Raw genomic sequence first — 20,467 nt, forward strand, 5'->3', positions numbered from 1 at the left:
TGACGAAAAAGGGTTTTCCTAAGTGTCCATCCCCTCATTTATGACCTTGAAACTACTTTTCACTGACCATTCGTGTAGACAGGAAATCAGAAACAGAAAAAAAAAATGGAGTACGGTCGTGACTATTATGCTGGTGAAAAACTTGACGACCATTGTGAAAAGTATGCATTAGTGATTTGGGAAAATGGCGGAGACGTAGAAAACCAATGCTGTTGTGTTAACATTTAAAAAATTTGGATTCCTGAAATGCTTACAAACTCCAAAAAAAGAAAATTAAATGTGTCTTCAAACTCCATTGAAATCGAACGTGGTGAAACATCTACAGTGCAAAAAAAAGTAAGAGTAAAACAGACGAACGGTGCTGTGTCCGTGGAATGCAAGATTATGCCAGACGAAGAAATGATGCAGTCAATGGTAATTTTGTTTAGTCTATTTTCAGTTAGATTTTAATGTTACTTAATTTGTCTTCTTCAGGTGATGTGGTTAAGGACCCACTCGTCGTCTGTCAGTAACACTCCAAAAATCGTCAATTATTACATGGAAGAAACATTCGTCTACCGGGAAATCCAGCAAAACAAAAACAAGTTTCAGTGTGCCAGTGACGTTCTTAAAGAAAATCCCCGTTACGTTGACGTTGAGGAGGGTTTGTTGGTAAAAATCCATTTAAAATGTTTTTTAATTCGATTTGTACCTAATGTAAATATTTTGAAAAGATCCTTCAGGATTTTAAACGAAAGTATCCTGCCAGCGATCCGGCTGCCCTAAACAAAAGATTTTTATCTAAATTTTCATCTTCTTTGGTGAAATTGGCCAAAAGGAAGGGAGAATCTATTCCGAAATGCAGTGATGGTACATAATTTTTTGTAACAGTGACTCACGATTAACTAACGATCTATATTTTTACATTGATGTAGAATGTTTAAGATCCCTGGTATTAACTCTTCAGTTACTGCCAAGTGTCAACAACGTTAAGAAAGCCAGCTTTGACTCAAAACTAGGTCGCCTTTTCCTCTTTGTAAAGGTGATTACTTTGTTATTTTCTGCTTAATCGAAACGCTGATTTTTCTTTTGCCATAGGAAAATGAATGCATTTCAACCTTGGCTGAAAAGAAAGATTCTACATACCATAAGCAGCCATTCCTTGTTGTCACCGGGACGATGGAGCACCCTATTTCTTTCAATTTGGTGATTGACAAAACTGTAATTCCTCTAGGATGTGAATGTTCTAGAGCATTTAATGTTTTATTTGCTTCTTTTTTCATTTTTCGTCTTGAATATCCTAAGTATTTAGACAAATTCTTCATTTTTTTCGAACAGTTTGTTTTCGAGATTTTCTTGAGTAAAAATAACAAAATAAGCGCATCAAATCAAGATTTTGTCAACGTCCTCGAACACATTGCAGGTGATGAGGCTTTTAATTCCTGAATTAGATCACACGCCTTAATGTTATCGTCTCTCGTTCTTCAACTCATATGGAATGACTTTCGATGTGATTTTATGGATTGTTTCATAATCAGGCCAACTTCCTCTACTTATAATACCACCAATCAGTTTTTAATCATTAAAACGTAGTAGTCTTCTGTATGTGTATCCCAATCCAGATTCTTTTTGTACGAATGACGTAATGTTTTCAAAAAAGACACTTTGTTGGATCAAATTTTTGGTATTCATTGCAATGGTACCCACACTTATTGTGCTCACACTTATTCCACACTTTTTTGCCCACTTATTAGTGTGCGTTTTGATCCACACTTAACCACACTGAGGCCCTAAGTGGAGTGGCACACCTTCATTTACGTGTGCCCCAAAGTGGACTATCCCACTTTTAAGTGGGTACCAACAATTTTTAGTGGGGACTTCCATTTCCACACTTGTAAGTGGGGTTAAGTGTGGGTAAAATTTTTTACTGTGCAGTTATATTAACCATATTATATTGTATTGTATTATTGTTATATTATTGTCCCAGTTTACACATAACTTTGTATGCTGTGAATTCTGATTCTGTCTAATGATTTCCAATTAAAAAGCAGCGTGTTTATCTCATAATATGTTTCCATCATAATTATGTGTAAAATTGTGCTGTTTCTTGTTCGATTGAGACATGTTATTTTTAAATACAGAATATAGCATGGTCAGACTTGACTGATGATGCTTTTTCCTACAAATTGAATATTTTTATTTTTAAAAATTTTGTACACTTAAATTTAGCCAACTTATTATACACCTATTTGTACACCTATTGCTAGGAATAAGTATAGGATTTTAGGGTACACTTAAACACACTTAGTACCTAAGTGGGGGGATACACTTATTTTTAGGTGTATAATTAAGTGTATGCATACACCTAATAGTGGGCATCTACACTTATAAGTGGGTACTTCCATTTACCCCACTTGCAAGTGGGGTTAAGTGTACATATTAATTTTAACTGTGTACTTTAATCTAAGTATTTCAGTAGGAAATTTCCTACTGATTGATTAAGTAGGTCGGAAATCTACTAAATTTGCAATTTCTTACTTAAAACGAGTTTTCCAAGTCACTTACTGTAAATTGCAAATACTTATATGTGGTTATGCTACTTACACTTACCATCCCACTTATGAATAAGATGGTAAATGGCATTTTAAGTATGAAACATTCGAAATAAGTATGTTTTAATTTAAGTATCTTTATTCAAGTTTTGCGAAACATACTTTACCCATTTTTAATACTTACATTTAAAAGCTGTATCAAAATTAAGTATCGTTTTCCAAAATTTAAGTACTTTTTATACCATTTAAGTTCTTTAGTTAAGTACCTTGCACAGTGAAGCAGGTTGACTAAATCAAAGTCGTTAAAATTGCAAGTATCTTGTAACTCTGACGAATTTTAATGATCAAACACTACTCATGAACTGTCAATTGAAAATCCAACAACTTTTTTTGAACACATCAAATTCCATCACAGGAATACCGGAAAGTTTATAATGTTGCACTGTTAAAAAAGGTAATGATTTTCGGTAGATAATTGAACATTATTCTTTCTATCTTTTTCTATTTCAACTAAGAAAACGATATTTAATTTAATCAAATTAATATTAGTATAAATTTATTTAAATTATAACTATGAACTTCAAAAATTTTATCAATCGGTGGTGTTTGATTACAGAATTTTAGCACGTAAAATCAAATGATACCATTTCTTAAAAAAATTTTCTAAAATTTTTCTATCACCCAACAGACCTTTATAGTATATGACGCTTTGTTTGCAACCTACATATCATCGAGTGCAGCTCAGTGGTAAAGCATCGGATTACGACCCAAAAGGTCTGATGTTCGAATCCCGTGGTATGCGATATATTTTTTTCATTTCTGAACCCCATTTATGGATATATCTTTATAACCACAACAAATTTCGATATGAAAAAAGTCATTTGCTGAATTTTTTACTAAAGATTATATAATTGACCTATAGAAAAAAAAGTATGCGAATGAATTTTAAGTAGGCTAGACCCTTTATTGAGCCTACTTAACTACTTACAACATTCTTACATGAAACAGGTTTTTTAGTAGGAAATCTCATGTAAGTATGGGCGGAATTTAAGTATCCAAAGCCATGTAAGAGACCCTGGCACCTCTTAAGTAGGAAACAATAAGTAGGGAGCCGCTGCTGTTCTGGTTTGTCGTTCATTCTTCTTCATAATCCCTCTGAAGGTCACTCCTATTGTACTCCAAGTAAAAACAAACAAACAAAAAAACAACGTCAACAAGTGCCATAAGTCAATATACTTTATTTTTATTTACATACTTATTTGTAAAACAAAAACTTTTCATTTAAGTATTTTAAAGAAAAGCAAGTGCTTTCATTCTTTTATTTCAATTTCCCGTCGCCTACGTTACCTCACACACTCACATTTCTCAATTACCTCACATTTTTGTGAGAAACCAAATTTTTTAAAAACAGTACCTACCAGAAGTCTTTGGAAGCCTGAGAGAACCTTATGCAAAAATGCCGTTTTTGCGGTTCTCTCAGTGCTACAATTTTCACCCAAATGGTACAGTTTTTTGTGTGTACGTTCTCATAAATAGTGAAAACGTCCCTAATTTTTTCCAGAATTTTTTTTTATGGGAAGGGTGGGTAAAAATTCGACGAAAATGTCTTTAGAAAGCCGAGGGGACCTTATGCAAATGACGTCACTTTGGTATTTTTTTTTTGCAAACAGCTAGGGCTACGAAGACGCAAAAGGGCTTAAAAAAAGAGCTACGTTGGGTCTACCTGTAGTCTAATTTTCAGATTTTTTTTTTATCCAACGATTTTACAGGGGGTTAAAAAACGAAATTATGGAAATCCGTTTTTTGCGGCATCAACCGGAGTTGCCGAATTCTAAGAAACCATTTGTTTTGTTTTTTCTACAGTTTTACCAGAGTAATAGAATACTTTGTATAATATATATAGTATTCTATTATATATATAGTATTCTTTTACTCTATATATATATTTTTTGTATCCTCACAAAAATGTGAGGTAATTGAGAAATGTGAGTGTGTAAGGTAACGTAGGCGACGGGAAATTGAAATAAAAGTATGAAAGCACTTGCTTTTCTATAAAATACTTCAATGAAAAGTTTTTGTTTTACAAATAAGTATGTAAATAAAAATAAAGTACGTTGACTTATGGCACTTTATTTTTTTTAAGTACTTAATTTCTTTAAAAATACTTATCTATAAACTTTACTATTTTTTTTTAGTATGTTCAATGTGATAAGTATAATCATTATCACCCAAAGGTAATTTCAAATTTCAAAGTAAATTCGTTTGCTCCCGTGGTCCGCTACGACTCTCTACGAATCATCATTTCTATTACAGCCGCGCGGAATCTTGAGCTCATCCAGCTGGATGTCACTACCGCCTTTCTCAACGGACTCATTACCTTGAAATTCCACCCATTGGGTGGAATTTGGGAATGCAAGTCCGTCCGTTTGGAAGAGATGTTAGAGTCCAAGTCTGATTCTTGAGATGGGCTGCCATTTCACGATTAGTAGCCAGTTTCCATACAGCACTTTCAGCCCCATTCATGGCTTCTTTGTAAGTCTGTGGCTCGTAGTATAAAGAACATCCCTTTAAGGCGATGGAGATGCAACCTGACATGGGCATTGTTGACGGCTTAGCAGCAGCGTATGACCCGAACGTATCCATGGGAAACAATTTCTTGGGTATGAGTCCACAAAGTGACTTACGAAGTGGGATTGACACCTGGCGTTCTTGTAGTGATTCTTCGATACGTTTCGGTACAGTTAGAGGAAGCACCCCACTCTCTAGTGAATCCAGTTTGATCAAAGGTTGAGATTTTGATTCTGACTGAGATGTAGATGGAGGTTGCTCCGGAGTCGTAGGCCAGTAAGGTAGATTTTCGAATACTTTAACATGTCTCGTGATGTGGGTGCGTCCGGTCGCAACAACAAATATGCGACTCGCCTTTTGTTCCTCACTCTCTCGTAAACTCCTTTTGTGGCTTTCGGGTCGAGTTTTTGTCGAAGTGCATCAGGTATGAACATATATGCTATCGATCCAAATTTCCGTAGATTTGCGATATCCGGGACCACACCGTGCCAACGTTCAAAAGGGGTTTTGCTATGTGACTTTGAAAGAGTTCTGTTCAAAACGTATACAGAATAATTTACTGCTTCCGCCCACAAATTCAACGGAACACTTCTATCATGAATTTGACTGTGTGCCGATTCGACAGTGGAGCGGTGGTCTCTCTCAGCTATTCCATTCTGCTCAGGTGTGTAAGAAGCACTGGTCTGTAGTTTAATCCCAAGCGATGTTAGAATTGTTTTCATTTGACTGTTGATGAATTCCGTTCCACCGTCACAACGAAAAAGTTTAACGTGATGACCAGTGCTAGTTGTCAGCATCTTGGTATACTCAAGGAAACAGTTAGCAGTTTCTGACTTGTGTTTAAGGAAATAAACCGTGTTTTACTTGCTATAGACATCTTTGAAGAGAATGTAGTACAGAGCGCCTCCCACAGAATTGACTTGCATCGGTCCAACGAGGTCTGACACGACACATTCACCAACGGTGAAGTACTTGGTAGTGCTGTTTGAGAATGGCAGTTTGTGCATCTTACCAACTTCACAGCCATGACAACATTCGTCCATAGATTCGGATCCTGGAGTAATCTTCATACCGACAATACCAATGCCATTGGCCATGCGTCGAACAGTTTGATGGTTAACATGTCCCAAGCGTTTGTGCCAAACGTTAAGAGTAACTTGACTGGTGTCGGCATTGAGACCCATAGTGGCATATCGTGATACAGTAGCCTTGACTTTGTAGAGACCTTCTCCGGATCTTGAAGCTGTCATGACGATGGTGTTTTCTCTTCGTATAATAGCGTTTTCTTTGCAAAACGGTACGGAGTATCCATTGATTGATAGACTTGCAATTGAGATAAGGGTCACACCTAGATAAGGTATGTAGAGAACGTTCTTCAATTCTCCGTCTACGGAGGTTCCATTAACAAATGATGTCATCTTGATAGTTCCGACTCCGGTAGCGTGTAGTATTTTGCCACCAATTCCATTGATAGGCCAGCTTTTCGGCGGAATATCACATAGATCGGAGAAATACGAAAGTTCTTCACACATGTGGCGAGTCACTCCAGAGTCTAGTAAAATTCCATTCAGATCTCCATCAGGAAGGCTGCCCACAGAAATAAGAGAGAAGTTGGATCTCGAACCTCCATTGTCGTCGTTGTTAGGACGTTTGGGTGGTGTCGTTTGTTTCTCTTCTTGTTGCGCGATCCGAAGCCTGCATTCAAATTCGTAGTGGCGGGACTTGCCACAGTAGGTACACTTAGCTGTGTCTCGATTTACAACTTCGCGTGGTCCACTTGAACGTCCATGTCCCCCACGTAGGTTACGATTGAATGGCGTTCTTTGGACCCCAGTGGCCTGAAGTGCACTATTGTCTTGTGCCGTTGTTGGAGGTAGCGAAGCTTGTTCTTCAATACGACGTAGTTCAATGCGTCTTTGTTTAGAGACAATTCTTGCTCGAAGAGCATCCATGGATCTTTCGTTATCAGGGATGTTGTCCCATGAAGATGCAAGAAAACCGAATCTAGCAGGAAGACTACACATGATGGTCGTGATCAAATCGTGCTCAGTAATGTTGACCCCTAGGTCAATAAGTTATGTTGCCATTTCCTCCAGAGCAGTAATGTGCACCATGATGTCTTCACCAGCAGTTGGTCGTAAATTGAGAAAATCTCTGTGGAGGAGGTGCTTGTTATCGGCAGCACGCTGAAGATATTGCGTCTCAAGTCTTGTCCACATCTCGTGACTATTTTTTCTGTTGAGGAGTGCAAGCTTTCTTATTTCATCACAGCTGTTGAAGATTAGGAATCTCGCGTAGCAATCTCTCATTCTCCACTCTTCGATTTCTTCAGCATTGATTAACTGCTGGTTATTATCTACGCCCTCGAACTGTTGAGCAGGTTCAATGATTAAGCCCTGTAAGTTTCCAACAGTGAGTGTGGGTTTAGAACTCAGAATATTCTCTTCTAATGTGTTAAATTAGGTCACGTACCTCAACAATGGGTTTTAGATTCTTTAGTGTGAACATCATTTCCATGTTGTGTCTCCAAGTAGTGAAATCTTTCCCATCAAATTTTCTTGCGTGTTTAATCACATCAAGAGAATAGTTTTGAGCCATGCTGGAATGTTATATGTATAGCTTAGCGTTTAGTCTGGGCCCATAACCTGTTAGCATATAATATTCCAGTTAGTCACTCAATCAATCATATGGCATACACACAATTGGTAAGTAGGATCTGGACCTGTTAATCTTGCATTGTAGCTTGATAGAACAGGGCACAAGAAGTGAAGCAGATAAACTTATATCGTACTAGGTCAGAATATAGAAGAACGTCTCACGTCGGCGATGATCTTCATTCGTCTTGCTCCATCACACACAGTTGGTTCTGCAACCCTCTTGGTTTCCGCAACCAACCAGTTGTGCGCATCTGGTTGGTATTTATAATGAATCACAACAGTGCCATATTATGGTCGCAAGTAACAACAAATAGTGATTTAAATAGCTTTCTCATGCTATTTTTTAATTTGATCTATGTTAAAGAATTCATATTAAAAGGAACGTTCAAAGAGATAAAAAATTTTTGCCTACATGCCCCTCTGACAGTGGTAGTGGGGTAAGTAGGCCCCATATATTTCAAATGGGAATTTCAGTCAAATGTTGATGTTGTTACAAACTAGAATAATATATAAAGAAAAATTCTACAGTTCATATCATCAGAGTGGGAAGCTCAGAAATAAGTTCTGATAGCTAACATAAAGATTAATCGCCTTAAAGGCAAAAAATAAAATAATAATTTATTTAATTCAGGGAAAGTTAGTTGAAATTGGAATGTTTGTGTCAATTAGGGCTCAGCCCGCGACGATCGGGTACGATTTTGGCCGAACCGCGCGGTTCCTTTTTTTTTTAAGGCCAAACCGGTGCGGTTTGGTTTATCAATTTTTGGGAACCGATCGCACCGCGGTTTCCGCGGTTTGCTGGGTCACTTCGCGGATTTTCCTAAAACTAAGAACTAAGAACCGCGGTTTTAGACAGTTTACACAAGTTTACACAACAAGTTTTACTCAGTTTACACAACAGTATAAGTCGTAAATTATGTGAAAAACCAGTTGTATTTTTGTCCACATCATTACAACAATTTTCTGAATCATCATTCGTCAATGTTTTCAATATGGAATTCAGTCAGATTGTGGGAACGTGAATCAATTTCGTTGATCAAACCGGCTTTAAACCATGAGCGTTAACCATAAACATTTTCTTGCAATAATTGCATTCAGCTCTAGCATCACTTATTTTAGTATAATGTTTCCATACCCATGACTTTAAAACACATTTAGAATTCAAGGTCGAGCTAGGACTATCTTTCTCTGATTCTGACAGACTTTTTACATCTTTCCTTTACCAGCACTACCGAGTGGGAAAATTGTATGTGTCTCTGTGCCTTTTGTAAATAGTTAACTTCAATTAGATACAAACAATTTAATTCATATGATTGTATTAATACTTACGAACAGAAGTAGACGTTCGTGAAATTGATTGTTCATCATCACTAATGTCGAACAAGATTTCAGTTTCACCATTGATGCTTGATAAAGTCGAACTTGTTCGTTTTTTCGCTCCTGAAGCTGAAGACTCCAAACTTTTGTTGGATTTTGATCCTCGTTTACTTGCCATTGTGCAATTCAATTCTCAGTCAAACTCAAACAGCTTGTGGTGCGAATGTGACTATACAGTATACAGCATTCAGCATAACAGCATTGCCTGACAGCCTGACCTGACTCAATTAAGTCAATTAGTCAAAGTTCGAAGATCAACTCAGGTCCCAACTGGCAACCATTGGCGCCAGCTGTCAATGTCGTGTGATAAAATTCTACATGTCTTGCACTCTTCAAATAAAGTCAAAGTAAAGAGGTTTATTGGATCCGTGTCTTAATTGGTATATTTATTTTTCACAGTTTCCAACAGGTTATGGGCCCAGTTGGTCTTTATACTCCGAATTTTGTACCACCCAATTTTTGTGAAACATCATGGCATTCAATACCTCTGCAACAAGAGATGCAAGCCAGGGAGTTGCACCTTAGATGCGGAACCATACACTCGTGTCGAATAGTGCGCGCTAATTAGCCCGAAGCAGTGAAATTTACCTGTGTCTCAACCCCCCTCTCCCCCCCCTCCCACCCCAAAACCACGCTATGGCTTAACATACCCCAGGAGACTTAACAGTTGTATCCAGTGTCATCGACCAATCTATGGAAGTAGAGGAGTGTAATAACAAAAGGAAACAAATCTCGGATAACCACAGTGCACGACGAATCCACCCCAGATTTTCCGACCTTTTTGATCAACCCATCAGTGGAGCACCTGTCATCATCCATTTAACAAGCGAGCCCAAAGCATTCACCCTCTTAAGCCTAACAGAGAAAAAACACTTCATAAATGCCCTGATAAACATCGTGGGGCCCCTTAGAGAAGGCACCAAATGGACACATCGGGGCGACCTGAATATCTACCCGACAACCAACGGACAGAAAAGACAACTTTTAGAACTCAAATCAGTCAAAGAATTTCAAATCTATTGCACATTAGCTATGTCGGACTCCATCATCAGGGGGATCATTCGTAACGTACCAATCAACAACTCAGATGAAGAACTCGCAGAACTTCTGGCAGATCAGGGAGTCACCAAAACCCAAAGATTTTCATCCATGTCAGATAATGGGACCAAAGTACCATCCCAAACGGTTACACTCTTCTTCAACACACCATCTCTCCCACGAGAAGTAGTAATAGCCCACGAAATATTCCAGGTTAAACAATTCATCCCACGACCAGCCCTCTACAGAAGATGCTGGAACTTTGGCCATCCTGAGGAATTCTGCAAAACAAAACAATCATGTAAATACTGCTCACTCCACCACCCACTTGATCCCACCTGCCTTAACCCATCTAAATGCCCCACTTGCGGAATACCTGGACATGCAGCGGGAACAACAGAATGCCCCATCTTCCAGAATAAACAAAAAATAATAAAGTTCGTCTACGAAAACAAACTACCCATAGGGGAAGCCAGCAAGCTTCTCAGCAAACCGCAAAGCATGAAACCGATCAGCATCCCGAACATGGCCACAACCGCTAAAAACGACATCGATCTGGACAACATCAAGCAAGAAATCAACCACCTAAGATCCCAAATCCTCCTCCTTAAAAACCACCAACCACCTGAACACACAGAAGCCAGACTCTCAACCCTTGAAAATACAGTCGAAATTATGAAGAAACAAATTGCTCCACTAGTTAACCTCCCAGAAAAAGTCAACAACTTACAAAAGAACATGGATTCCGGCTTCGAAGCCACACACAACCAATTAGAAACGCTGATGAATCTGGTGAAGGAGAGCCTGACACTGAATAACAATGATCGCCCACCACCAAAACCACCCCACACGATAGACCGCCGAGCAACAACAACAACAAACAAGAAATGGCTGGATCGATAAAAATTATTCAATGGAACGCAAGAAACCTATATAAATCTAAACTGCAAGAATTCAAATACAACATTAAAATCACCAACCCGCACATTATCCTATTAAGTGAAACCTTTTGGAGCGATAACTTCATACCGAAATTCTCAGCATACCAAGCTCATTACCTCAACAGCCAAAATCAGGGTGGTGGTGTCGCCATTCTAATTAAAGAGAACTTGCAGGCCACTCCTCTGACGTTACCAGCAATACACGTTTAACTAAACCAGCAAAACACCAGAGACATGGAAGCCATCGGGTTAACTGTGAAACTAAAAAACAACAACTTAATTGATGTCATCTCCATATACTGTCCTGATGGTGACCATTGCACATACCAAGTATTTGAAGACATTATCAATTCATCCAACAATAGCCTAATATTAGGAGGAAACCTGAATGCGCATTTGCCCAGCTGGGATGATCACCACTCCCAAAACAAATGTGGACGCATCATAACTGACATCCTGCTAAATGAAGATAAGGTCCCCTATGTACCCCCAAAAACCTAGGTACACGGCCCAACCCTAACGCAAACCGAAGCTCCACAATAGACCTCACATTTGCCTTACCTGACATTGCCCACCTATTATCCATCACAACTGGGGCCTACTGGGGTAGTGACCACACCCCCATTATCATCGAAGCACACATCAACTCACCACCCATTATCACAGCAAACAACTATTGGAGATTCTCAGACAAGAAATGGGAAGAGTGGAATAACGAATTGAAAAGAAGTTAAGAGAGAAAAACATAATGTCAACCCAAGAAACAGACGAGGCGTACAAAATCTTCTACTCGGCCATCATCGAAACTACTACCAAACACTGTTCCCCCAACACCAACATAAAAGAGTCTAACAAAATATGGTGGACACCACTCTGCAAAAAAGCCACCGCAGCAGCGCGTAAAGCTTATCACACTTGGCGGAAAACACTACTCCCATCTGACAAAACCGCTCTCAATAAAATGGAAGCCATAAAAAAAAACCATCATGGCAGCCAAAAACCACTCATGGGACCATACATAACAGCATTGAGCGAGCCAAGAAATAACCAAGCATTCTGGAGACTAACAAAAAACGTCATGAACTCCCCTCAAAATACGTATTCCAGCAAACCACTCAAAGACGCAAATGGTGATCTCATTACTGACCCCACCGAAAAAGCAACTGCCCTACTAAATCAATTCTGTCTAAATGAAAGAAGAGAGAGGAGTGACGAGCGTTCAAAACTGTACAAGCAAATTATCCAGGATGTAATAAACGACCAGCAAGCCTGCCCACTCAACTCAACTATCACGGAAGCGGAACTCAGAAGAAACTTAAAAAACCTCAAAAGCAAGGCCATGGGGAAAGATAGAATCCACAACAAAATGATCAGCAACCTGAATGACCCTAACCTAAAAACCTTACCACACCTATTCAACAAATCACTTGTCACAGGATACATACCCACCGACTGGAAAACTGCTACTGTCATCCCAATCCTAAAGCCAAATAAACCTCCAGAAGATACCGACTCGTACAGGCCAATTTCGCTGACCTCATGCCATGCAAGATCATGGAAAAAATCATTAATAATAGACTCCAATGGCACCTAGAGAAACACAAATACCTCCCAAAATTCCAAACAGGCTTCAGAAGTGGGTGCACTACCAACGACAACATAGTTCGTTCCGAATCCGATATCATCAGCGGCTTCAATGAAAAGAAATCCACCACAGCAGTATTCCTGGATCTGAAAAAGGCCTATGACAACACATGGATAACAGGATTAATCTACAAACTATAAAAATTTAACATCAGAGGGGACATACTTAATTGGCTCCAAAACTTTCTAACCAACAGAAGTATTACTGTCAAAATGGAAAACACCATGTCCGAAGAAAGATATCTTAATAGAGGCGTCCCCCAAGGGTGCGTATTAAGCCCGATACTCTTCAATATCATGATGGCTGAATTTCCACCACCAGTAGCTGGCTGCAAAACGTCCCTATTTGCAGACGACATAGAAATCCTCGTCACCACAATCAACAAACGACAAGCTGAGACCGCCTTACAACCATACCTCGACATAATAGACAGCTGGACCAAACACTGGAAACTTGAACTCTCAACCCCCAAATGCGCAGCTGTCACCTTCACCAGGAAAACAAAAAAAGAACGAGAACTAAACCTACTCATCAACAACAAACGCATCAAAGAAAGCAAACAGTACAAGTAGTCCGGTCGGGCTAGCAAAAATTGTATGTTGAACCCCAAACAAATTGTAATAAGTTGTTTTTTACATGAGCTGTGTTTATATCCCTTTGATCTATGCCCTGTTCAAAAGCTCCCGAAAAATATTAATATTTAGTGTACTTATTTTAATTTTTAAAATATGCGTGTTTTTGTGATTCGACTAAAACTATTAAAATACAAGAAAATTGAAATTTGAAAAAATGAACTTTGTTATTTATTCCCTCATTTATATTCAGGATAAATTTTGTTTACATAACCTTGAAACTGTGAAATTCACAGCCACTTTTAGCTGGTCACCTCCTTTTTTTTTCCCTTAAAAACGCGTCCTTGTTTTACACGGCTCTTATGTAAAAATCATGACAACGAAAATCGTTGCCGATAGTGAACTAGAGTTCGCTCCTCATCCGTTCAGGTCTCATTTTAATTGGCGGTTTATCTTTGACCACCCCAATAAATGATTTCCGGGAGCTAATTTTACTTTTCAAGTTATTTCATGAAATATAAACCCAATTTTCCCCAAATTTTCTTACTACACGTTCTAGTTTCCGCCACACCCGCAGTGAGCGCTGTGGCGTTCTGTTATATTGTTTACATATATCCAACAGTGGCCATCCAGTGGCGGATTCCTAGGCATCTGGTTTGATTCCAAGCTATTATGGGACCATCACATCAACCACATCAACAATTGCATACAAAAAAGAGCAAACCTAATGAAAATGCTTACCTTTGGCAAACACCCGCTGCAAACTACCCTCCTCCTCCGTATTTATACAGCGATCATCCGCAGCAAAATAGACTATGGAGACGCAGTCATCTCATCAGCCCCGAAAACAAGAATCCAAAAACTAGAAACCACTCAAAACAGCATATTAAGATTCATCCTAGGAGGCATGAGATCAACCCCCATAGCACTAATGCAGGCAGAAACAGGAATAACTTCTATCTAAGAAAGATGGGACCTACTAACGAAAAGTTACCTAATGAAGCTATGCAGCAAACCATGGAATCCAGCATACTCTACAATCTACTATCTGTCAAAATCTAACAAAGAGTGGAAAACCAGAAGCACCCCATCAACCGTTCGCCACCTAAGAGAGCTAAAGCTAACTTACAAAATTCACCCAAGAAACAAACCATCCGATCAACCATACACGGATCCCATAGCACCATGGCAACTATTTTCTATCCCCGTCAAATTGTTCCCTATGAGCAAACCAGCAGCAAAACAAAACACTCACCTTACGTCTGCAACCTTCAGAGCAATCAACAAAGATGAACCGCCAGACCACTTGTCCATATACACGGATGGATCCACATGCATGTCAAGCAGGAAGTCAACATGTGCATTCTTCATACCTAAATTGGAAATTAAAAAATCTGAAACAACAAACAGCTTCAACGTTGAACTAGAAGCCATCAATCAAGCCCTGACCCACGTATACCACCAAGACTGGAACATGATCACCATCTACTGCGACTCCAAAGCAGCCATAGAGGCAATCAGGAACTTGAAATGGACAGCCAGCAACACAATACCTAAAATAATAAAACAAATGGTCAATTTCAACTCAGCAGGCACCAAAATAAAATTCTACTGGATACCAAGCCACTCAGGTATACAAGGCAATGCAACAGAAGATAATCTAGCCAACGCCAGACGCCACTCAAACGTTGGTCACCAGTTGAGCCACTGTCCAAATGTAGCTGAAAGACTGCTGAAAATGAAAAACATCCATAGACAACAAGTTTTAACTAGATTAAAAACCATCTCTACCAACGCTGGAGTGATCAACCGTCAGAGAATGGGCATGTGCCCTTGGCACACCCACATAAGAAGAAAGAACCAGACAGCACTTTTTAGGCTCAGAAGTGGCCACTGCAAACTTAATAACACTTTAAGCAAATGGGGCATGGACATTAATCCAGAATGCTTACACGGATGCGAAGAAAAAGAAGACACTACACACATACTCCTTCACTGCCCTCACTACTCCAATGCCAGAACACAACTGACGAACGTATTGTTAAAAAACAACGTTTCTTTGCCCCTAGACATACCAACACTGATGGGGTGCAACCCCAACATCCCTAAACACACACAAGGAGCAATAGCTAAACAACTAGTTACATTTCTCATAGAAACACAATTAATTGAAAGAATCTAAACCCCCCGATAAACACTAAAAACAAAACTAAAAAACAGCCACAAAAACACAACTTCCCCCTCCTGTTACCCTTAAATCTTGTCTGAAAAATGTAAATGTATATTAACAGAAACAGCGGTGTGTAAGGGCTTCACCAGGTGGCCCGTAAACTGCAACCAGTGGCAAACAGCCATGGCCAGTGGCACCTAAATACAAAAATAAAAAAAAAAAGAGATGCAAGCCACATTATTAAATTTAATGGTTCTAATTTTCCGTTTTGAAAATTTCAAATTTCTTTAGTGTTAAAACAGCATGATTTAATGGGAGTTGTATTAGGTAATGAAGCAAAGCCAACCCCATCAGTACAACCTGCTGACTTGAATGCTGCAGCTGTCAACTCATGGATCAAGAAGACACCTCTGCGAGCTGCTGCATTGTGGCCACCATTGAAGAAGCCTTTCAAAGATCCCTTATCAACTGTAAAACATCCAAGGAAATGTGGGATCGCTTGGTAGCCCAGTTTGATCAAGCTGCTTCTGAAAACAAGTATTACTTACAACAAGGTTTTTATAGTTATTCTTACCAGCAAGGAAATTATGTGATGTCGCACATTATCGAAATTGAAACTCTGGCTAATCAGCTGAGTGGTCTAGGAGAAGTTCAAACTGAGCATCAAATAATTACAAAGATCCTGTGCACACTACCTCGAAATTTTAGGTCTGTTGTCTCAGCATGGGAAAATGTCGAAGATCCAAAGAAGAGACTGTCACTTCTCACCACAAGACTCTTAAAAGAAAAAAGCTTGAACAAGCTACAAGATTATGGAGAGTCTACTGCTGACAAAGCTTTCTTTTCAAGAAGGTCAAATCAAGCCCTACCAAAAGATGCACAACCAAGTAAGAAAATTGAGAAAAGAATTTGTTATTACTGTGATCCAAATGGAAGAGTTGGACACACAAAAGATGAATGCTGGGTAAAACATGCACATGCGCATACAAAATGCTGATGCTGCCTTGAGTCGTCATCACACTGATTGGACAATAGATTATAGATTTTCCTCGTGTATTACATCTTATCTTTCAATTATTTGCAGAAACTTTAAGCACTGGTTTGCCGATTCTGGAGCCTCTCAACATATGTCAGACCAGCGATGGATGTTTTCAACTTTCAACCTGGTAAAGAAGGGGAGCTACCCTGTGAAGTGGATTGGATCTGACTATTGCCCACTTCAAGCAACTGGTAGAGGAAACATCTGCATTCGGTCCAAGATCGGTGGTTATTGGATGAACAACATCATAAATGACGTCTTCTTTGTTCCAAAGCTTGGAGCAAATCTATTTTCAGTACGTGCAGCAAGGAGGAGTCAAAGTTATATTTGACAACAATGGAGTCAGCATCATTCACGACAAGACCGTTGTGGGTACAGGCACTAGCAATATAACTAACCTCTACCTTTTGGACTTTGAACCGGTCAACCAAATCAGCAAAGGTGAAACCACTGCCATGAAATCATCAGATGTTTATCTTCTCTCAAAAACAATCGCATCATCAGTTAACACTTAGCATCATCGCCTAGGGCATTTGAATACGGCAAAAATAAAAAAGATGGAATCTCTTCAGGTTGCTGATGGCTTCTTGATATCATCATCCTCACAACCTGTCACTGTTAAAAAACTTACCAACTATTTCGGGGTTAAACGCCCTAAATTTTCGACAAACCAGATCTGGGGTTCCCAAACCCGAAAAATTTGTATCGTATCGCAATACGAATTTGTTGTGGTTGTTACCCCTAAATTTTCATGGTTATTTAGAAGGTTACCTACGTAAATTATTCTATAGTAGCCTATCCAGCTAGGGAACGATGAGCCAATTAAAGAAATTAGACGGAATGTAAGACGATTAAACTTTGTATTGCTCTTTGCCGACCAAAATTGCATTTTGTTTGAATGTTGTCAGTTCAAAGAAACATTAATGAACGACGACGACGACAATGACAACGAACAAAAGGTCAATTACAGTTTAACAGCATTAAGAGTGTTTACAAAAAGAGGTTAACCAGGGCAATTAATGGAACAATCATCTTTTAAACCGAAGACCTCACTTTGCAGGAACAACAATGATTTCAATACTTGCTTACTATATTCGATATAGAAAACATAGTAAGAGGAAAATACGTTGAACAATGCGTCGGAGACCGAGTTAGAAGTTACCAAAACTTGGTTATCTACGATGACGTGGAAGGAATTTTCAATTTGAATGATGAACGGGGGACGATTGACCGTCTCCTTTAAAACCGCATCCAGGCTAACTGAATCCTGAAGAAGTTGCAGTTTGGTCTTTCTTGTCAATGATGAGGTTTTGAAATCTCGCCAACGTGGTGTCCACAACAAAACGGATAGAATCCGGATGTGGATGCAGCGTCTGAATCTCAATGGAGTCGGCTAATGTCCGGTATACAGCCTTATACTCGTTTTCGGACAATAGAGTTTTCGCATTTTTCATCTTCTCGGTCAGGGCGGTTCCGAAAAATGATGGCACTTTGTAACTTTTAGTATCAAGTCGACGATAGCCTTTATCATTACGTTCTGACAAAGGGAAAATTTGGCTGTAAATTTCCTGAGCATTCACCTCTTCATCAGAGTCTGTGGAAAAAAATTATTACGACAACATTCACTTTCATTAAGCCTACTGTACTAATCATACCACTAGGCACATGCTCAGAACCTTGTTCAGAATCCAACGCAATAGAAATAAGTTGCTTAGATGTAGAAGCGATCACCAAATTGTCTATGCAAAATAAATCAAATGATTACGATAAAATTTACTTTCACTAAGTATACAATTTACCACTAGACACATCATCACAATCCTATCCAGAATCAAATGAAGAAATAGTATTAAGAAGCTTGGATGTAGTAACATTCCCCAAATTGCCTGTAAAAAGAAATCATAGAAAATTTTACTAGACATTCTGTGTTAAATGACTAAATAATATACCTGAATGTGTGTAATCTTGAAAAGATGTTCGTGAACTATTTTAGTGAAGAATGGGAGTTGAGTGGAGTATGTTATCAAAGTTTTGTGACGATTGTGACTCATGCATGAAAGGGACAACCACACCTTCAAAAGTGAACTGTGGGATAGCTTTTTTACGATTCGCAATTTGTTGCAAATCGATTTGCTCAGTTGAGCTTTCTTCTAGAATAATTTCGTATGGAGCATTTGCCCTACCGTCAACTAATTCGACAAATACACACCGTTTCTTCACGTTATCGAGAAACGCCATTTCCGTTCCCATACAATAAAATCTGACAAGTCTTACTCGGGTTAGAGGTTGCCGTCTTGCCCTGTTACCTAAGACCATGCTTGTTTGCGTACCTTTTTAGTAAATTGTTGGCAACATAGCTACGTCATATTTGCTTTAGTTTCCATATTTTTGCAAAAGTGAATATTATTTGTAAAATCGTAAATTTACTGCTTGGAGATGCAGTCACTTCTCAACAAACAAAAAATTCTGGAAACTTTACTCGACTTCATTTGTGAGATGTATCGAACTGTTCCATTTGATAACAAAAATCAGTCTTTCCTTATTGAAAAAAGGACAGATTGTTTGCAAATTGCTCTGAATCCCTTACAACTGAAGAATTTTGATGTCTATCACTTTCACTCTGCCTCTTCTCGTTCCCAGAAATTGAATGTCCCTACTAAGACAGAAATTCATCGCCATGTACTTCTGTGAGTAATAAACCTGTGTTTGTCTATTCTAAAACTTCTTTCTCTTTGAAGCCCATAAATTTCGGGGTTATTTTTCCAAAATATTTGCGACATACTTGAAAAAGTGAAAGTGGTACGTAAAACCCCAGAATTTTCGAAAAAAGTCAAAATTTCGTACATTTACAAATTTTTGGTGGTTGACAACCCCAAATAAGTGGTACCCTTTTTAACAGTGGTCATCTGCGAAGGATGGGTGTATGGGAAGCATCATTACCAACGTTTTCCATCAGAAGGTCGAACTCGAGGTGCATGCATTTGGAATTTAATATATTCTGATTTAGTGGGACCCATGTCAATACCATCTCTTAGCGGGTCATGCTACATGGTAATTTTCCAGGACGATTTCTCTAGATATTCTTCAATATTCTTTCTCAAACAAGAAATGGAAGTTGCTGATCATTTCAAGTATTTTGTTCTTCCGTTAGAGTAAGAGACCAACAACTCTGTAAACATCTTCAGAACCGACAACGGCGGAGAGTATATCGGGGGTGAATTTCAGAGATGGCTTCAATCAAAAGGAATACGACATGAAACAAGAATCCCGAAAGCACCTCAACAAAACGGCGTGTCGGAAAGGCAAAATAGGACAATCATCGAATCAGCTCGAAGGATGATTACGGCCACTAATCAACCACGTGAGTTATGGGCGGAAGCTTCACATTGTGCTATTTTTTAAGAAATAGAGTTATTGGAAAAGCCCTACCCAATATGACACCATATGAAGCATGGTTTGGGAGAAAACCAAATCACTCCAACCTAAGAATGTTTGGAAGTGTGACGTATATGCATATACCTTATGAGGAGCGAGACCAATTCTCCCCTAAAGCTCGAAAATGTACTTTCGTGGGATATTGTGAGACCCAGAAAGGCTTCCGATTATGAGACTCGACTCAAAGAAGGATTTTTGTTAGCAGAGATGTCATCTTTAATGAAATTATTTCGGACTCAATCTCACTTGATTCAGATGATACAGAAGATCATTATTTCATTGAGCCCAATTCATTCAGTATTTCAAAAGATGCTGCTGAGACCGTTGACGCTGAAGCCACCGTCATGAATTCTGGACCAGCTACAAATGTAGTCGAAGGGAGTACAAATAGTCTCGTTCCAAGCCCTGACTTACACCCAGCTACGGAAGAAAGTGCCACTTGCCCTGCAAGCTCTTCAGAACCCGTGCTTGGTCCAAGAAGAAGAAAACCTCCG

The 20,467-nt window shown here is 39.0% G+C and overlaps 2 protein-coding genes and 1 pseudogene across 3 annotated transcripts; 2 read left to right on the top strand and 1 right to left on the bottom strand.

The window, feature by feature from the left end:
- Positions 1–246: 246 nt before the first annotated feature.
- LOC116919338 lies at positions 247–1,657 on the top strand. 2 transcript variants are annotated; one of them, XM_032925310.2, is made up of 5 exons: positions 247–414; positions 475–651; positions 714–849; positions 915–1,021; positions 1,078–1,657. In XM_032925310.2, exons 1-5 carry the CDS (start codon positions 247–249, stop codon positions 1,423–1,425), a joined length of 936 nt encoding a protein of 311 aa, XP_032781201.2. In that variant the 3' UTR covers positions 1,426–1,657. The 2 variants fall into 2 exon arrangements, with proteins under 2 accessions (XP_032781201.2, XP_045036663.1); XM_045180728.1 differs by having other exon boundaries at positions 915–1,015.
- An 8,423-nt stretch (positions 1,658–10,080) lies between these two features.
- On the top strand, positions 10,081–11,093 carry LOC116918687. The gene has a single exon (XM_032924421.2). The coding sequence runs from the start codon at positions 10,166–10,168 to the stop codon at positions 11,072–11,074; it is 909 nt and encodes a 302-aa protein (XP_032780312.2). The 5' UTR covers positions 10,081–10,165; the 3' UTR covers positions 11,075–11,093.
- Positions 11,094–17,794: 6,701 nt separating this feature from the next.
- On the bottom strand, positions 17,795–18,776 carry LOC116919337 (annotated as a pseudogene).
- Between the last annotated feature and the right edge of the window lie 1,691 nt (positions 18,777–20,467).

This window comes from Daphnia magna, unplaced genomic scaffold, assembly GCF_020631705.1.
Source record: "Daphnia magna isolate NIES unplaced genomic scaffold, ASM2063170v1.1 Dm_contigs021, whole genome shotgun sequence".
Lineage (NCBI taxonomy): Eukaryota > Metazoa > Arthropoda > Branchiopoda > Diplostraca > Daphniidae > Daphnia > Daphnia magna.

What these genes read in the sequence shown, in the direction of transcription:
- LOC116919338 (XM_032925310.2), top strand. Translation starts at nt 247, where the DNA reads ATGCTTACAAACTCCAAAAAAAGAAAATTAAATGTGTCTTCAAACTCC. An exon ending in ACGTTGAGGAGGGTTTGTTG is followed by an intron (nt 652 to 713) that starts GTAAAAATCCAT and finishes TATTTTGAAAAG; the next exon opens with ATCCTTCAGGATTTTAAACG. An exon ending in GCCTTTTCCTCTTTGTAAAG is followed by an intron (nt 1,022 to 1,077) that starts GTGATTACTTTG and finishes CTTTTGCCATAG; the next exon opens with GAAAATGAATGCATTTCAAC.
- LOC116918687 (XM_032924421.2), top strand. Translation starts at nt 10,166, where the DNA reads ATGTCGGACTCCATCATCAGGGGGATCATTCGTAACGTACCAATCAAC.